Source organism: Lactuca serriola, chromosome 6, assembly GCF_051521515.1.
Source record: "Lactuca serriola cultivar US96UC23 chromosome 6, Lser_US96UC23_V15, whole genome shotgun sequence".
In the NCBI taxonomy this organism is placed as follows: Eukaryota; Viridiplantae; Streptophyta; class Magnoliopsida; order Asterales; family Asteraceae; genus Lactuca; species Lactuca serriola.
In genome coordinates, this window is record NC_136413.1 from 146,750,654 (window position 1) to 146,770,979 (window position 20,326).

General features: G+C 44.4%; 1 protein-coding gene across 1 annotated transcript; it reads left to right on the forward strand.

The window, feature by feature from the left end:
- The first annotated feature begins 890 nt into the window (after nt 1-890).
- LOC145060241 (secreted RxLR effector protein 161-like) lies at nt 891-1,277 on the forward strand. The gene has a single exon (XM_079007945.1). It carries the CDS (start codon nt 891-893, stop codon nt 1,275-1,277), a length of 387 nt encoding a protein of 128 aa, XP_078864071.1.
- The last annotated feature ends 19,049 nt before the right edge of the window (nt 1,278-20,326 follow it).

Genomic DNA, 20,326 nt, shown 5'->3' on the forward strand with positions numbered 1-20,326 from the left:
TCCCTTCTGATGATGATGTCAATCTCTATGGTTCAGAAGTTCAGATGGAGCATCATCCTCACATTCAAAATATTCAGGGGGAGCAAATCAATTCCACTGTTAATATAGGATCGATAGCTGCACAAGAACTACCATGATTACATGTTTGGACAAAGAATCATCCTCCGAACCAAGTAATCGGTACCCAATGCTGGTGTACATACTTGTTCTGATGCAAATATCCAAAATGAATGCCATTTTTCAGCATTTATATCCATGGTTGAACCAAAATACATCAAGGAAGCATTGGAGCATGCTGACTAGGTTATAGCCATGCAAGAAGAACTGGAAGAATTTGACCGAAATGAGGTTTGGACCCTCGTGCCTCCTCATCAGAATCATCACATTGTCAGTACGAGATGGGTCTTTCGCAACAAGTTAGATGACGCTGGAGTTGTTATTTGAAATAAAGTAAGGTTGGTAGCAAAAGGATTTACTCAGATTGAAGGGCTCGACTACGATGAGACCTTTGCTCCTGTTGCACGTCTTGAAGCCATCGAAATCTTTCTTGCTTATGCTGCTCATAAAGGCTTCAAAGTTTACCAAATGGATGTTAAGAGTGCCTTTGTTAACGGTGAACTTGATACTGAAGTATATCTCCAACAGCCCCCCCCCCCCCCCCGCTTTGTTAATCTTTCCTTTCCGAACCACTGTTACAAACTCCGGAAGGCTGTCTACGGACTCAAGCAGGCTCCCCGGGCATGGTACGAGACCCTCACTGATTTTATCAAGCGCTCCGGTTTTTAAAGAGAAATTCTAGATCCCACTCTATTCCGAAGATCAAATAGAAAACATCTTATGTTGGTACAAATTTACGTGGACGACGTCATTTTGGATCTACAAATTAATCCATGGTTGCTGACTTTGCTAAACTGATGATCAATCGATTCCAAATGAGCATGAATCGGGAGTTAAGCTTCTTTCTTTATCTTCAAGTCGATTCCAGATTTCAATTCAACGCAAAGATGTCACATCTCTTGGCTATGAAACAAATCTTCCGATATCGTAAAGGCACAAAGAATCTCGGAATCTGGTACCCAGCAAATCTTCATCAAGCATATTCAAATTCGAACTACGATTGTCTTCAACTTGATAGGAAAAGCACTTCAGGTGGCTATCAATTCTTAGGTGGTCGTCTGGTCAGTTGGTCATCCAAGAAACAGAACTGCATCGCACTCTCTACAGCCAAAGCAGAATACATTGTTACTGCGAGTTGTACATCTCAGGTTAGTGGATGAAATCTCAGCTCTTAGACTATGGTTACCATTTACAACGCATTCCTATCTATTGTATCTCTTAAAGTGCTGTTTCGATTCCCACAATCCAATTCAGCACTAAATGACTAAGAACATCGATATTAGGTACCATTTCAGAATAGATCATGTACTTAATGGCAACATTGAACGCATTTTTGTTCCATCTGACAATGAGATTGCTAATGTCCTTACCAAGGCATTAGACGAAACAAATTCAATGGTTTTCTAAACAAGATGGGTATGATGATACCAGATCCTCAGTTCTTTCAAGAGACTTGTTCTTTTTGATAGATGTATTTGGAAGAAATCTTGTTCCGATCTCAAAATATTTTCATCTTGGAACTACCTTTTCTCGGAATACATAGGATCATTTTACTTATCTTTATTTCTAACCATCACTTAAGTTTTAAGCTGTATAGTTCAATATGATTGATTGTTGTTTTAAGCCCACATTGACCTTCAATTCAGACTGTTATCTCGAAATATACTTCATAATGGCATCCTGTAATTCCACTCCGGAATTTCAAAATTGACTCCGAAAGCTTTTCTAAAATTTCACTCCGGAATTTCTGCTCTGGACTCACCAATCCTTTTTGGATCAAACTGAACTTTTGTTCCAGAATCACAAATCCTTTCAGCACACTAAATTTTGACTCCAGAACTGAAACTCACTCTGGAATATTTCTCATTCCGAACCTCTTTTCAAAACAAATATATTCCGGAATACAACTCTTTGTCCGGACCACACTTTGTCCAGATTATATCATCCGGAAGACCAAAGGATAATAAGGTGAAACATTTTTCTCAACGGTTACTTTCTAGGAAGATCCCTATCCTATCTTCCTTGTTTCTCGTGACACAATTACACGCCCCCATAAAATTAGCCATCAACTTGACGGCTGTGTTTTCCATTTTTAGCCACAAACATTCTCACCATTCATCTCCCAGATCACCTCAGCCCCCGTAAATCCCTTTATCATTTAATACGACCCATTTTTTGTTCGGATCCTCATTATTACACTCTTCAACCTGACCCATTCCCTCACCTATAAATACCTTTCAAACCCACCTTTTACCACTTTATGAGCCCAATACCTCCAAACCCTTATTTCTCTCTGTGTTATTTGTGTTCTTAAGGCATTCATCCACCTACAACAATGGCATCTCCAAATAATCCCACTCAAACTACCTCAATCCCAAAGAAATCAATTGCAAGGAAGAAATCATCCAAAGGATCCAAGGGTTCATCCTCATCTGCCGATCAAGAACCCTTTCTGAGAGACACTACCCAACTGTTTTCCCTAAATCCACTAGACTACGATGAATCAATCAGGGTAATGATCGAGTTTATTGCAAATCACCCTATCTCTATTCCCCTCACCAAAATCCCTGAACCTCCACTACCACTTCATCACCTTCATCGCACTTTCACCAGTATCAAACTTGAAGATGGTACTTTGGAGGCCACAATCATCGGTGATAGAACCGTTCCCATCTACAAATCGACCTTCCTCAAGGTGATTGGTGTAAAAGCAAACCCAAAGGGTTTCAAAGTTGTAGAACCAAAGTCTGAAGAGTTTCAGCCATTTCTGAATTACATTAGATACACTCAAGACTACAAGGCCAAAGATTTCAAGAAGTCTGTTGTCTTTGGATTCTGGACCGTACTCCTGCACTTGATCATTAGAGGGTTGTCCGGAAAGCATGGAGGAATTGATACCTTAAGCAAGGATTGGTTCAATGTCATCTTTAGCATCTACATTAGACGCAAAAATGTTGTGGATCTTCCGAAAGTCTTATGACAAGACTTTTGCAAGTTTTCCGTCAAAAGGAAGAACAACGAAATTTCGAGGCCTAGGTTCTAGGCTCTGACACTTCAAAAAATATTCAAGGAGCTTTCCGAACCACTTCCGGTTAACACCATTCCTCCGGAGGTATGTGTCTCATTCAAAGTAGTTAGGGCCTATAGGATTCTATACCAATCCTCTTTTGGTCCGGTCAGATGATTTCCGGACCACATGTTGGCCCGCATTCCTTCAGATTCCCTTTTTTTAAAACAACACTTAGAGACTTTAGTTGTGTTTGACACAACACAACTTGCCCCAGTCTCAGTTGAGCCCATCTCGGAAGAGGCCAAGCCTACCACGTCCGGACCAAAGGTTAAGAAACCTGCAAAGTGAAAGGCTTTCCCTCCAAGTCCAAGCCTAAAAAGAGAACCAAAGTCAGCTCTTCCACTCAAAAGGAAGATTATCATGACATTTCGGCTGACTCTGGTCGTCCGAAAACCCCCCTTGTCCACTCATATGAGGTACCCCCCAGTGTTTCTAAATCACCTGCACACACTCACAGGGAGTCTCCACACAATCCACCCTCACCTTCCCAAAAAGGTGATGCCGGTGTTGAACATAGTTCCTTGCAGCGCCCTGGAACAAACCCACGTGCCACCTTTGATGATCCCATTATTTCTTCTACATGCACACACTCTGGAACCCCTGTTCCGGACTCCAAGCTTTCCGAAGATGGAGCAGTCTCTCCAATTCCGGAAGCCTCAACTGGTCTGATACCTGGAAGGCTTACAAGACGACCAAGTGATAATGATCCCCAATGGGAAGACTTTGTCAACAAGGCCGCATTCAAGCGTCCGGATCTCACCAGAGCTCAGGTGGAGTCCACGCTTATTTCCATGAGGAACAAGGCCATTCAAAGCAACATGCCTTATGTTCCTCCCATTAATGCCGATGTCGTAAATGAACTTACTTCTGAGTTGCCCCCCGTTACCACTCATCAAAGTGTTTTCAACACAAATCCGGATGAAGAAATTTTCGAGGGAGTTATGCTCGATGATAAAGCGAAAAGTGTTCCGGCCACAACCTTCACAACTTCAACACACTTTCAGTCAAAAGTATCTGCATCCAAGTCTGCTTATGACTTCGGATCTTCATCGTCAACCACTTCGGATGAAACTCTCAACTCCAAAATGCATGAAGATGATGATGCAACCAAGCTGAGTCCTTCAACAAATGTTTCCTCACAAGCTCCTCCGCACAACTCGGATTCTGATTCTGAATCCTCAACTGGTGACCACATAGACCCCTTCGCTCTCCTTGATATCCAGACCAATGTCTCGGATACTATGAAGAAAGTAACCTCTCTCAAAACTTCTATCACTAAGCTCAATACGAAGATGGATCAAAAAGTCTTAGGACTTGATTCCAAGCTTGACGTCATTCTTCAATCTCTGTCTCAATATTCTGGACCATCTGTTGCTGAGAGAGAAGCTCAACTGAATCAACTCATCTCTCTCCATCTAAAGCGCACAATGGAAGAAGTTGACAACAAATACGACATTATGGTTGATCACTTTCTCAACACCATCACTTCCATGCTAAAAGTTCATGACGACTTGGTGGCTACGACCAACAACCTAGTAAAGCAGTCCCACGTTTATCATGTGAAACAAATTCAATGTCTAGAGAAGGAGATCAAGTAGAAGGATGAAATGAACATGATAATTCAACAAGTCCTCATCAAACTTCTTCGCTCAACTTGGAACATCATTGATGTTTCGAACCGGAAGTTTGATGAGATGATATTCATCCTCACTGACATGTCCAAATACCTTGTTGCTCAAGCCCCAACATCCGAAGTGTATGATACCCTCACCCTTCAGCTTAACACAGGACTTCAGAAAGTCTTCTCCAAATTTGACGATCTCAAGGATACATTGTTACTTGCACCGGTTCCGAGGACCACCGATGCAAAAGGGGGAGAAGGTCAAAGTAGACCATGGAAACCTGCCTCGGAGTTTAAACTCCAAAATGAAGACTTGAATTTCGATGATGAAGTCCAAATTGTGTCAAGAATTCTAGGAAACTCCTCTACTAATGAAGAAGATTGTGACGAAGAAAAATACGTCACCAAAGGAGTTCTAGGCCTTGAAGCTCCAAAGAAGATATTTCCAAAGGTTCTGACTGAGGAAGAGAAGACAATATTGTCTGCAATCTCCTGTCCAACCTCTTTACCAGATGCCTTTCAAAAGTCCATTCAAATGGCCAAGGAAAAATCTCTCCTCACCGCACAAGACTTCCGAGCCACTCCTTCTGTAGCACCTGGTTCCTGGGACGTAAAATTTATTTGAGTGTTTTTCATTTTTAGCCTTGGACTCGGCAAGTTGTAGGTCCGACTCGCCGATTAGAGATGGGACCCGGAACACGTTTAAGTTGGCGACTCGGCGAGTCCATATTCTGGACTCGGCGAGTCTCTGCTGTCTGATGAAACTCTAAATTTCAAGGGTTTGCACCCTATTTAAACTCTCTTATCCACCCCCAAGCTTGCCCCCTTCACCCTCAGAGCTCTATACTTCGTTCAAGCCTTGTTCATTGTGAGTTTAAAGCATTTTAGTGTGTTTTCTTGAAGTTTTGGAGAGGGAAGGAGAGTGGATCAAGAAGAAGAGGAGAAGAACATGCATCTTTGAGCTATCTCAGTGTTTTCCTTGAGGTATAACTCGATTTCCCTCTGTTTTCATGCTTTTAGTCCCTTTTGAGCTCCATGGAAGTCCTTCTTGAGTCTTCCCCAAGCTTGTTTTGTGACTTATGGTTTGTAATAAGTTGTTAGCCTCTAGATCTAGGTGGGATCGAGCTCCAGGAGCTTAGATCTACTGCCTTTTATGGAGCCATATTGCCCTAGATCTACTCTTTTGGTGCATTTTGAGCCCTAAAACCTTCATTCGTGAATATTTACACGTAAAGTTGGAAACTTTATGTGTTATTCATGCCCTAGGAACCCAGATCTATGAATAAGCTGGATTCAAGCAGAATCGCATGTATAGTATTTTCATGTGGCCGACTCGGCGAGTCGTTCATCTGACTCGGCGAGTCGAGTCGTGAGTCCCCGAGTTTCCCCCTTTTCATGCTTGTGGGGTGGAGTGGTGAGTCATGGGATAGGACTTAGCGAGTCGGAAGCTAGACTCACTCGTGAAGCAACTCGGCGAGTCAGTGCCATGACTCGGTGCGTTCAAGGCAATCTTCTTGCCTCAACAACAACTCGGCGAGTTGTTCATACAACTCGGCGAGTCGCAGCCTAGAGTGTTCTTCGGATGAAGACGAACTCGGCGAGTTGTTCATACAACTCGGCGACTAGGATGAAGGACTATTGGCCTTTAGTTTAGAAGGAGAACCCATCGAGTCAATGCTTAACTTGACGAGTAGAGACGGGTTTAGGGTCGGACAAAGAGATTGGGACTCGGCGAGTTGACAAGTCAACTCGGCGAGTCGGGCCAACTGACAGTTGACTTTGACTTGACTTTTGATTTGTAAAGGGTAAATGGTCATTTTACCCTGAAGTCAGTTAGCAGTATTTGACTTAGGGTTTTGTAGGAATTATAGCCGGAGGATTTCCGGAGAGGTAGCAGCAGCAGACAGTCAGTTCCCACACAGATCAGCAGTTACTATGAGGTAAGTTTCCTTCCAGTAGTAACGAGTCTAAGTCACCAAGGCCGGCCCGTATAGATGAGTTGTTAGTATTAGAGTGTGGGCTGAGCCCGTATCTCTTGGTTGAGTTGATTATGATATATGCCGTTATGATAGAGTTGTTTATACTTGTCGTCTGTGTGATACTTGTATATTATGGTTTAGCAACTGAGTGTGGGCATGCCCCGTATCTCTCTGAGAATGGAGTGTGGGCGAGTCTCGTATCTCCCAGATAGTGGAGTGTGGGCGAGGCTCGTATCCCCCAGCTAGCGGAGTGTGTGCGAGGCCCGTATCTTCATGAGTGTGGGCGAGGCCCGTATCTTCATGAGTGTGGGCAAGGCCCGTATTTCCAAGCCATTCATTGTATGTTTGTATGTATGTTATGAGGTATTATGGGGGAGCTCACTAAGCTTCGTGCTTACAGTTTTCAGTTTTGGTTTCAAGTACCTCTTCTTCGAAGGGGAAGGAGTTGGCGCGGTAGCGGCACATCACACACATGCTCTATATTTCGCATTATGATGTCACCTGGGGATTTGTACTCTGATACTTTTATGTTTTATAAAAATGTTTTCCAGACATGCAATATCTTTTGTTAAATGATATGATCATTGAACGTTTTATTCCTAACGTTTTGCTAAGTACATGCTTTAATAAAAAAAAATGAAAATTTTGGCTCGTATTTTTGGGATGTTACAAGTTGGTATCAGAGCCCTAGTTTGAGGGATTCGGACACACCTTCGGAGGTGTTTGAACTCAAATCGAGGGATTAAAAGATTATGGAAAAAGAAAATGTTTTCTGAAAGGCTAAGTAAAGGGGTTTTAAGAAAGAACAAAGTGTGTGATGTGCGTGATCGGCCGAGCTCAAGTAAGTATTCCCCAAAGTACCCATACAAGCTTATGTTATGTTTATTAGTTTCAGTAGAACAGCATGCTAGAATAGGACTAAGGATCTAGGAGTGATGCCTTATGTGCCTGCTTTATGTGCTTCAGTGTATGAAAAGTTGCATGCTAGAACTGAGTAGACAACAGTATGATAGCCTGTTTAGGTTATGCCTGATAGTACTAGTTTAGCATTGTATGCTAGTTTAGTTTTTCTCTACAAGGATAGAGTTGCTTGAGAATTGTTTTCTTTTTTTCCAAATGTTGTTTTCTATGTGCTATGTGGGCCTTGAGTGATGAGAGTTAGCTGTTAGGTGAATACGTTAAGGTCACATGTGATCAGCGTTGAATAATCTCAGAGTGTTGGATTTGACCCTATTACGTAGCTCTTGTTTGAGTATTAACCGTTGTAGGGATGAGTCCCTTACTCGAAGGATTATCCGAGCCTTGTCACATATGATTGTATTCAGGTAATAGCTAATTGGCATCACCAAGAGACCTTCCGCAGCTGAGGACTATGTTGATTGGAGTTAGAGGTTTCCTATGGTAAGCCTAGGATAAGAGTAGCAGAGATCAGCGGTAGTGAAAGGGACATGGTGGAGTCAAGGCAATCCTTGGAGAAGGTACGGATAGATGTGGAAGGTAGTATGGGCCCGTACTACTGAAAGCAGAGGATCCGTACCCGAATCGAGGAAGGCCAAGATAAGACCAGGGAACTTGTAGTAAGTGTGATCCCTCCAGAAGTATCAGTATCGCTAATAGTTGTTATTTCTTTTGTGTTTCTGAATGGCGATACTACGCTCGAGGCCAGCAGTTGGCAGTACAGGAGAGGGATCGGGTTCGGGATCAGGTTCCGAGCCAGTAGACGAGGGGCTACGCGAGTTCATCGTGTCAGAGATCACCAGGGGCATCCTTTAGTCGACCACCATTATCTTCGGGTCGATCAAGGAAGGGATATTGGAGTTCATGGAGAATCGCCTCCGGGAAGGACTTTCAGGGCAGTGGTGCGCCGGATTTTCACGGGGCGAAGAACCCCATAGCTGCCAGACGATGGATTGCAGACATTGAGTCTGCACAGATGATTAGCTTCTACCCTGAGGGGTCGAAGGTACGGTTCGCAGCAGGGTGTTTACGAGATCAAGCTAAGGATTAGTGGGAGTCCGTGGGGGACTCATTGGGAGCCTTGGCCGTCGAGGGTATGACTTGGTCGGACTTCGCGACCAGGTTCAAGGCGGAGTTCGTCCCGGCTGTCGAGCTTCGGCAGCTGGCCAGGGAGTTCTTGGACATGCGGCAGACGACGGAGACTGTGGTGGAGATCACCGCCATGTTCCGGGAGAGGGCATTGCTGGTGCCTCAGTATGCGGGAGATGAGGATATGAGGAGGACCCGTTATCATGACATGCTACGGGCTGACATCCGGGAGCATGTTAGCTTTTCAGCTTGCCTTACCCTAGAGTCCATGATTGCCAAGGTGAGGGAACGGGAGATTGATTTAGAGCACATTTGAAAGAGGAAGGCAGAGGTGGGGCAGGTGGCTGGGGCTTCGGGGAAGAAGCCCAAAGGATCAGATGGGAGGCCAAAAGGCCAAGGAGGGCCGGGCCGCTGCGAGAAATGCGGCAGGTCGCATGAGGGAGCATGTAGTTTGGGATCATTAGGCTGCCACAAGTGCGGGATGGCGGGGCATTTTAGCAGGGATTGTACTGCTCCTGTCTCGGTTGTTCAGACATCTGAGTTGCTGTGTTTCCACTACAACCAGAGGGGCCACAAGAATGCCAATTTCCCCCAGTTGACAGCTTCAGCGCCGGTTAAGGCGCCATCTCCAGCTACCCTGCAGATTACAAATGGCCGGCAGGGCAAGGCAGAGGTTCCAGTGGTGAGGAGTCGGGCATTTCAGCTGCCGAGGAGGCACGCGCCGCACCCGATGTGGTGACGGGTATGATTCTTTCCCTCTACTTTATTTTTATGATGTTATGATATTGATATGTGCTTTTTGTATATGCATTAGGATCGTTCCATGTGAACGGTATTCCTTTCCAGGTGTTGTTTGACTCGGGTGCCACCCGATCATTTGTTTCCCTTGCGCTTAGCAAGAGGTTTACTGAGTCTTTGGGCATGTTGGATTGCCCTTTGGAGGTAGAGATTACCGATGATCGATCGGTGCGAGCATCAGCTGTATTTAGGGATTGTGTCCTATGGTTATTTGAGGAGCGCTATTTGGTGGATTTGGTTCCCATCCCTTTGCGGGGTAACAAGGTGATTATAGGCATGGATTGGTTGAGCCCTAATGGGGCGGTGATAGATTGCGCACAGCAGCTAGTGCGAGTCAGGACCCCAAGCGGGGGAGAGTTGGTGATCCACGGCGAGAGGCCACAGCGTGGACCTATGGTATGTTCAGCAGCGAGAGCTAGGCGCTACCTTCAGCAGGCTTGCGCGGGATATGTCGCGTATGTTATGAATACCCAGGAGACGGGTAAGGCGGCGGTGAGCGAGGTTCTAGTGGTGTGGGACTACGCTGATGTGTTCCTGGAGGAGCTTCCTGGAATACCTCCGGAGCGTCAGGTGGAGTTCAGGATCGACCTAGTTCCTGGTGCGGCTCCGATAGCCAAGGCACCCTATCGGTTGGCTCCTCCTGAGATACAGGAGTTGTCTACACAGCTGCAGGAGCTGCTAGACAAGGGGTTTATTCGACCAAGCAGTTCACCCTGGGGAGCCCCGATCCTGTTTGTGAAAAAGAAGGACGGGTCGCATCGGATGTGTATAGATTACCGGGAGCTGAATAAGGTGACGGTGAAGAACCGTTACCCACTCCCGAGGATTGTTGACCTTTTTGATCAGCTGTAGGGAGCATCTTGGTTCTCCAAGATCGATTTGCGTTCAGGTTATCATCAGATGAGGGTCAGAGAAGAGGATCTACAGAAGACCGCGTTTCGGACGTGCTATGGCCATTATGAGTTCGTGGTGATGCCGTTCGGGCTCACCAATGCTCCTGCCGCGTTCATGGACCTCATGAATCGCGTGTGTAGGCCGATGTTGGATCGGTCTGTGATAGTTTTCATTGATGACATCTTGGTTTAATCCAAGACGCAGGAAGAGCACGAGGAGCATCTGAGAGAGGTTTTGGAGACCTTGAGGAGGGAGAGCTTGTATGCCAAGTTCTCCAAATGTGAGTTTTGGTTGCGCGAGGTGCAGTTTCTTGGGCACCTCGTCAACCAGAACGGGATTTCAGTAGACCCGGCCAAGGTGGAGGCCGTGATGAGGTGGGAGGTTCCGAAGTCTCTATCCGAGATTCGGAGTTTCCTAGGATTGGCAGGCTACTATCGGAGATTCATTCAGGATTTTTCCAAGATAGCAGTACCCCTGACACGGTTGACTAGGAAAGTCGTGGTCTTTCAATGGGGGCCTGAGTAGCAGGCAGCGTTCGAGATTCTGAGGCAGAGATTGTGCGAGGCGCCGATCTTAGCCCTGCCCGAGGGTGTAGAGGATTTTGTGGTATACTGTGATGCGTCGATCTTAGGTTTGGGCGCAGTATTGATGCAGAGGGGGCATGTCATTGCTTATGCTCCAAGGCAACTGAAACCACACAAGGCAAACTACCCGACAAGAGTTTGATTTCATCCTCAAGATTTAGAGTTGGGGGCGGTGGTTTTCGCCCTCAAGATTTGGCGGCATTACCTCTACGGGGTTCGATGTACCATTTACACAAACCACAAGAGTTTGAGGTACCTCATGGATTAGCCGAATCTAAACATGAGGCAGCGTCGGTGGTTGGACGTGGTGAAGGATTATGATTGCGAGATCCTTTACCACCCGGGGAAGGCCAATGTGGTGGACGACGCGCTTAGCCGCAAGGCGGCGCCGATCAGGGATATTTACATGAGGATGACTGTGGTGACTCCCCTGTTGGAGCAGATTCGGGAGGCTCAACAGGAGGCTATGAAGGAGGAACATCGGAAGAGTGAGTGAATAGTGGGTCAAGTCACCTCCTTCGATTATGATAGCCGGGGGTTGTTGACACTACACCGTAGTGTGTGGGTGCCATATCATGGAGGCATGCGCCGGATCTTGATGGAGGAGGCGCACAAATCCCGATTCTCCATTCATCCAGGGGCGACGAAGATGTATAGGGATCTTCGTCTAGACTATTGGTTGCCCTGCATGAAACGGGGTGGGGCATGGTACGTTGAGCGGAGTTTGACCTGCAGGAAGGTCAAGGCCGAGCATCAGAGACCGCACGGCAAGATGCAGCCGTTGGACATCCCGTTGTGGAAATGGGAGGATATTACGATGGATTTTATCACAAGGCTTCCCCGGACGGCGCGAGGAGTGGATTCGATTTGGGTCATCGTGGATCGATTAACCAAGAGTGCCCATTTTATTCTGATTCAGGAAAGTATCTCGGCCGAAAAGTTGGTTGATATCTACATCAGGGAGATAGTGGCGCGGCACAAGGTGCCAGTGTCAGTGATATCAGATCGAGATGTGCGGTTCACTTCCAGGTTTTGGAAGAAGTTTCATGATGTGTTGGGCACTCGTCTACACTTTAGCACCGCCTTTCACCCGCAGACGGATGGTCAGAGTGAGCGGACCATCCAGACTTTGGAGGATATGTTGCGGGCATGCGTGCTAGACTTCGGTGGTAGCTGGGATACCTATCTTCCCTTGGCTGAGTTCTCGTACAACAACATCTACCACGCGAGTATTGACCGTCCTCCATTCGAGATGTTGTACGGTCGGAGGTGCAGGACCCCGATATGTTGGGGTGAAGTTGGACAGAGGGTCATGGGGAGCACCGAGGTGGTGCTCAAGACGACTGAGAGGATCCAGCAGGTTCGGAGCAGGCTTCAGTCTGCTCTGAGTCGGCAGAAAAGTTATGCCGACAAGCGTCGATCAGACCTGGAGTTCCAGGTCGGGGATATGGTTCTCCTGAAAGTTTCGCCTTGGAAGGACGTCATTCGATTCAGGAAGCGGGGCAAGTTGGGCCCAAGGTACATTGGACCGTTCGGGGTTGTAGCCCGGGTGGGCAAGGTGGCATATAAGCTGCATCCGCCAGCCGAGCTTACCCAGATCCACAGCACCTTCCATGTCTCCCAGCTGCGGAAGTGTCTCGTGGATGATTCAACGGTGGTGCCATTAGAGGATATACAGGTTGATGACAGCCTGAATTACATTGAGCGCCCAGTCGCAATCCTCGACCGAAAGTCGAAGGATCTAAGGAACAAAAGGGTCGAGTTAGTGAAGGTGCAGTGGCAGCACCTAAAGGGGTCCGAGTGGACTTGGGAGTCGGTGGAAGAAATGATGGAGCATTACCCCGAGCTGTTTCAGGATCGAGCAGCAGACTTCGAGGAAGAAGTCTAAAATAAGTGGGGGAGATTTGTAGCACCTAGTTCCTAGTACGTAAAATTTATTTAAGTGTTTTTCATTTTTATCCTTGGACTCGGCGAGTTGTAGGTCCGACTCGCCGAGTAGAGACGGGACCCGGAACACGTTTAAGTTGGCGACTCGGCGAGTCCATATTCTGGACTCGGCGAGTCTCCGCTATCTGATGAAACCCTAAATTTCAAGGGTTTGCACCATATTTAAACTCTCTTATCCTCCCCCAAGCTCGCCCCTTTCACCCTCAGAGCTCTATACTTCGTTCAAGCCTTGTTCATTGTGAGTTTGAAGCATTTTAGTGTGTTTTCTTGAAGTTTCGGAGAGGGAAGGAGAGTGGATCAAGAAGAAGAGGAGAAGACCAGGCATCTTTGAGCTATCTTAGTGTTTTCCTAGAGGTATAACTCGATTTCCCTCTGTATTCATGATTTTAGTCCCTTCTGAGCTCCATGGAAGTCCTTCTTGAGTTTTCCCCAAGCTTGTTTTGTGCCTTATAGTTTGTAATAAGTTGTTAGCCTCTAGATCTAGGTGGGATCGAGCTCCAGGAGCTTAAATCTACTGCCTTTATGGAGCCATATTGCATGAAAGCGCTAGATCTACTCTTTTGGTGCATTTTGAGCCCTAAAACCTTCATTGGTGAATATTTACACGTAAAGTTGGAAATTTTACGTGTTATTCATGCCCTAGGAACCCAGATCTATGAATAGCATAAGCTGGATTCAAGCAGAATCGCGTGTATAGTATTTGCATGTGGCCGACTCGGCGAGTCGTTCATCTGACTCGGCAAGTCGAGTCGCGAGTCCCCGAGTTTCCCCGTTTCCGTGCTTGCGGGGTGGAGTGGTGTGTCGTGGGATAGGAATCAGCGAGTCGGAAGCTAGACTCACTCGTGAAGCAACTCGGCGAGTCAGTGCCATGACTCGGTTCGTTCAAGGCAATCTTCTTGCCTCAAGAACAACTCGGCGAGTCGCAGCTTAGAGTGTTCTTCGGATGAAGACGAACTCGGCGAGTTGTTCATACAACTTGGCGAGTAGGATGAAGGACTATTGGCCTTTAGTTTAGAAGGAGAACTCGTCGAGTCAATGCTTAACTCGACGAGTAGAGACGGGTTTAGGGTCGGACAAAGAGATAGGGACTCTATGAGTTGACAAGTCAACTCGATGAGTCGGGCCAACTGACAGTTGACTTTGACTTGACTATTGATTTGTAAAGGGTAAATGGTCATTTGACCCTGAAGTCGGTTAGCAGTATTTGACTAAGGGTTTTGTGGGAATTATAGCCAGAGGATTTCCGGAGCGGTAGCAGCAACAAACAATCAGTTCCCACACAGATCAGCAGTTACTCTGAGGTGAGTTTCCTTCCAGTAGTAACGGGTCTAAGGCACCAAGGCCGGCCCGTGTAGACGAGATGTTAGTATTAGAGTGTGGGTCGAGCCCGTATCTCTTGGTTGACTTGATTATGATATATGCCAGTATGATAGAGTTATCTATACTTGTTGTCTGTGTGATACTTGTATATTATGGGTTAGCAGCTGAGTGTGGGCGAGCCCCGTATCTCTCTGAGAATGGAGTGTGGGTGAGTCTCGTATCTCCCAGATAGCGGAGTTTGGGCGAGGCCCGTATCCCCCAGCTAGCGGAGTGTGTGCGAGGCCCGTATCTTCATGAGTGTGGGCGAGGCTCGTATCTCCTAGCTGTTCATTGTATGTTTGTATGTATGTTATGAGGTATTATGGGGGAGCTCACTAAGCTTCGTGCTTACAGTTTTCAGTTTTGGTTTCAGGTACCTCTTCTTCGAAGGGGAAGGAGCTGGCGCGGTAGCGGCACATCACACACATGCTCTATATTCCGCATTATGATGTCACCTGGGGATTTGTACTCTAACACTTTTATGTTTTATAAAAATGTTTTCCATACATGCAATATCTTTTGTGAAATGATATGATTGTTGAATGTTTTATTCCTAACGTTCTGCTAAGTACATGTTTTAACAAAAAAATGAAATTTTTGGCTCGTATTTTTGGGATGTTACACCTTCCATCCAACCTCCCATTCCGGAACCAAAGATTGCTCCGATCGACCAGGGTACTCCTCTGCAGATCCCTGATGAAATTCCGGAAGAACCTCTTCCAAATCCCACTTTGGAATTTACGATTGATGAAAACATGAAGCTTGTCATGGAAGCTCTGAAAAGAGACAAAGAGAAGAAGCCTATGACTGCCGAGCAACAAGCCATTTATTCCGGACCACCCCTCAAGCTAAAACTTTGATGGTCGCAGGAAGAAATCAACCAGGCATTAGAGGATAGCATTCAGATCCAAGCCCTGAAAGATAATCCTGATCCAATGCGAGGCATCTCTCCACTTTTCCGTGAAGGCATTCTCAAGGCTAAAGAAATAATCCCTTTCATGTACTATGACACCTCTTCCAATGATTCCGATCAGCTGGATCTTCCTCTCTCTCCCTTCAGCAAATTTTACACCAACTTTACTCCTCTTCACCCATTAGATGATCTGCAGGTGATTATCCAGATCGAGAGAGAGAGAGAGAGAGAGAGAGAGAGAGAGAGAGACTCAAAACCTTCTACTCCAAACATGCTCAACCTCTCAAGGAAGTCTGGTCAAGGAAAAGAATCACCAAGGTCGAAGGTTTCAGAAGAAAAATTCTTGTGAAATTTGAGCTCAATTGTCCTCTCTTTCGTTTTCACATCCTCCGGAACAAGCCTACTCCACAGACTGTTACTGATGCGGACTTCCCATCCATGAACCCAAATGACATCCTCACCTTATCTACCTACTTCAGAGAAAATCAGAAGGATGACATAAGTATGGGAGCTTACCATGCCACTCTAAGCTTTCTTGAGGATTATGTTGTGGAATTCTGCCGACATTATTATGAACTTGCACACCTCTACAGAACTGAATAATTCGTTGCCAAGATTGACTTCATTCTTCCGGAAGCTGAAGTCCTTGCTGATGGTCCCATTGAAGAACCAGTTCTAGGGTTTGTCTACACTATAAGGAAAACAAACAAGAAGGACTGTTTCCGAGTCCTTGACAAACATCTAGTTCCGACCAAGGCCCTGAAGAAGTTCATATTCTGGGCATCCAAGTACGATGCTCCAGAACAGGTCATGGCAAAGTTTGTAAGTCAGTTAGCGTTGTACATAGAAGTCCGAGAGTGGTTATTTCGAGCATACACCTTCATGAAGTAAGAAGTGAACTAAACTTGTTGTATTGCTAAGTTCACTTAGGGGAGATTGTTGGAACCTGAAAGAGAACCTCTAGCAATCCTATCTACTCATTCCAAAGTGTGCATGTTCGAGAGTCAATAATGGAGAAGTGGTCCAGAACACGGTCCGGACCAGATGAGAAGGCAAAGCGAAGACAGAATGCATTCCGGAGTGACACTCATGTCCAGGATGAATGTTGATCTGGAAGAACCTTATTTTGTCTTAAAGTATTTATTATATTTGTACTTGTATTGATGTAATGTTTCATAGGACTTAGTCTTTTATTTTATTTGGACAATCAGAATGTCATAAATATTTCTTTTGTCCGGTCCTATGTAAACATTGTTGTTAATTCGTTGTAACCTTTACTCCTATTTAAAGGAGCATTCAATACAAGTCAACTACGGATCTTTCTCTCAACTTTTGGCTCCTTACTTAGTTGTTTCAAACATTCTTCTTGCTCTTCATTTATTAACTTTACTTTGATTATTTACTCTTATTCTTCATTTAATGACTTGATCATTTTTTGAATTCATTATCTAAGACTTGACTGGTCTTTCCATACTTGACTTGCATTAATTAATAAGCAGACATTGATCTTAAGCATTCACTCAAGGTTTGAGTTTTCAAACCTTGTCCCTACGCATCGATCTTGTTCTCACAGAGATACACTTCAGTATCCAGTTCACAATTAAGAAAAACACTTTTACCGTCCATTTGGTAAACTTTGAAGCTTTTGTGAGCTGCATAAGCAAGAAAGATTCTGATGGCTTCAAGACGGGCAACAGGAGCAAAGGTCTCGTTATAATCAAGTCATTCAATCTCAGTAAATAATTAGGCTACCAATCTTGCTTTGTTTAGAATGATTACTCCAGCGTCGTCAACCTTGTTTCGGAAATCCCATCTTCTACCCACAATAGGGTGATCTTGAAAAGGAGGGACAAGAGTCCACACTTTGTTTCTGTCAAATTCTGCTAACTCTTATTGCATGGGTGTAATCCAATCAGTATGTTCTAATGCTTCCTTGATGGATTTTGGTTCAACCATTGAGATAAATGCAGAGAAATGATATTCATTTTGGATGTTGGTAGCAGAGGATGATCCTTTGTCCAGATATGTAGTCTCGGAAGCTCTTGTGCAACTAATGACCTGATATCAACAATGGGGTTATGTTGCTCCCTTTAAACAACTTGAATTGGAGAATGATGCTCCCTCAAAACTTATGAATCGGAGATATCAACATCATTGTCATCCGAACAATCAAAGAAGTTAGCATCACCTTCGTTATTATTCGGAATAGCAATTCAGCAAATTGGTCCGCTGCATCTTGGAATCCTACAACATTTGATTCAAGAGAGGAAAGACCATTCTCCCCCTCAACCTGAGATGGTTGAATCAGTTCGGAATCAAATGGAGGAAAAGTGGGGGTCAGACCAAAAACATTTTGGGAAATTTGAACTGTAGTTGAGGATGGTCTTGATCGAGATTCTGAATCAAGAGCTGTTTCTGATGGTCCGAATAGGGTTTCAAAGTCGACTTCATGAATAATTTCATAATTTTGACATCCTGGCGATGGAGCATCGGACTCCATGATATGAGTAGTAACATGGGTTGGGCCAGAATTCTAAACATAGTTGTCATCGAAGGTGACATCAAAACTTTTTTAGAGAACACGATTCCAATGATTCAGAACCTGGTATGCTTTTGATTTTGCAGAGTATCCAACGAATATTTCTTCATCGGATTTTGGCTAAAATTTCGTGATCTTATCACGACTATTTTTTATAAAGCATCGAAAGCCAAGGACGTGTAGAAAAGAGATACTCGGCTTACGACCATTCATGGCTTAATAAGCTGTCATGTTGAGGTATCGATTGATGATTCTTTGATTTTAAGTGAAGCAGGTAGAGGACACGGCTTCAGCCTAAAGAGAAAGTGGAAGATTTCAAAAGATGAGCATTGATTGAGCAGCTTCAACGAGAGTTTTGTTTCTCTTTCAACCACACCATTTTGTTGAGGAGTGTAAGGATCTAAGAAATTGTGGTCAATGCCTTTGTTGGATAGTAATTTTTCAATGGCGGCGTTGGTAAATTTCGAGCCATTATCACTTCAGAATCATCTTACACGTAGTTTGACGAGAACTTCAATTCCTTTGATAAAGTTAATGAGCTTCGAGGCTGTCTTAGATTTCAACCTGAGGAAGAAGACCCAAGTGAACCTTGTAAAATCATCTGAAATCATAAAAATGTACTTTTTGTAATGCAGACTTTCTACAATGGAGGGTCCACAAAGATCAATGTGAAAAAGTTCTAATGGTTCCGAAATCGATTTTTTGATAATAACATGATGAACTTTCTTGGATTGCTTCCCACGTTCACACGCAGCACATAAATGATCATTTTCAAACTTGAGGAGTGGCACATCTCTAACTATTTCACTGGAAACAAGATCATTTATATATCAAAAGCTTAAGTGAGCAAGCCTCTGATGCCATAACCAACTGACGCCAAGAATGGCTTTTGAGAGTAGACATAGTTGAGGTTTGTCGATGATCATGTTGATTTCTAGAGGATGCAAATTCTTTTTGCGATTCGATTTGATGAGACATTCTTTCCAGTCTTCTGTCATGACATAGCTGTGCTTTTTTGCAGAACTCAACTCGTCGGTTGGAGTTAGTAAGTTGAGCAACACATATCAAATTGTGCTTCAGGTCAGCTACATATGCCACATTTGAGACAGAGAAATTGTCATTGGTGAGGATGACATAACCTCTGATCTGAGAGTTGGAGTTGTTTCCATACGTCATATAGCTAGCATTTGGTGAGAGTTTAAGATCACACAGAAAATGTTTTTGTCGCGTCATGTGCATGGAACAAGCGCTATCAATATACCACATTGTATGTTGTTCTAAAGCACAAAGTGCCTGCAATAATTAGTGAATTTTGGAGTTTTTAGGCTCCATGTTAGATTTTGGGACATGGGCACGGGATTTGGACTTATGTTGTGACTTTAGATCAACAGATGTTTTGGAAGATTTATTCAGAGATCCTTTTTTAAAGAAGCAAAAGGTCAGAGTCTTCTCATTGATCCATAAATCATATTCAACAACAGGTTGTTTGGGAACAACTTTTCTTGGACCAACAGTTTTTGAAGCTGTAGGAATCACAGTGTCACTTGGAGTTGCAGTTTCCTTTTTAAGATTTTTAACCTTCCACTCAAATATTTGGTTTGAATCTTTTGAAAACTCTTGAGTAACAGTGTTTTTTTGCAACCCGTTCTTTGTATGCTAATTTTGATGGTACGTCTGGTTTTGAAACTTGTTGTGGTTTGAAAATTGTACAATCAGATTTAGCAATGAACACAGTGGAAACTATATGAGAATAGTTAGTATTGGTGGGATGATTATCAACAACAGTCTTTTTGGGAGTAGGACTAACAACCTTGTCTTGAGCTACCAAACTAGGAGGATTAGAAGGCATTTTAACGATCTTAACAGGCACAAATATGTTGTGGTTCCTAGTGGATAGGCTCATATTCTGAGATACTTTCTTCTAAGAATTCTTAATGAATCTGGAAACATGTGTTGATCTTAATTCCTTTTTGAGAGAATATTTGGCTTCTACCTTGGGATCGACAACATCTTTCCTATTAAAAGATTGTTTCTTCCTCGAGTCAGATGATGACTTAGAAGATTGGCCTGCAAATAGGTTTTTAAACGTAGGCTTTATTGACACTATGGTGGTTTTTGAAATCACTTGAGAATCAGAAACACCAGAGTTAGATGAAAAATCTACTGGGATTTCATCTTCTACGTCACTATCAAAAGATGCCCAGACAAAATCCAATTTATCCGAGTCAGGTCCAGTTGTCTCCGGAATTATTTTCTAACAACATAATTGTTAAGAGGACTGTGGTTCGGAACTTGAGCTACAGTATGGGTAATGCTAGAGAAGGATTCTAAGGTCTGATTCAGGTACAGGGGTATCAAAGGCGGAAGAGACGTGGAATCAGGACACTTGACAACTATGCGTTGAAACTCAGGAATAAGAGATGTATACCGGTCTGAGGTCTCAGGAAGGGGTGACAATG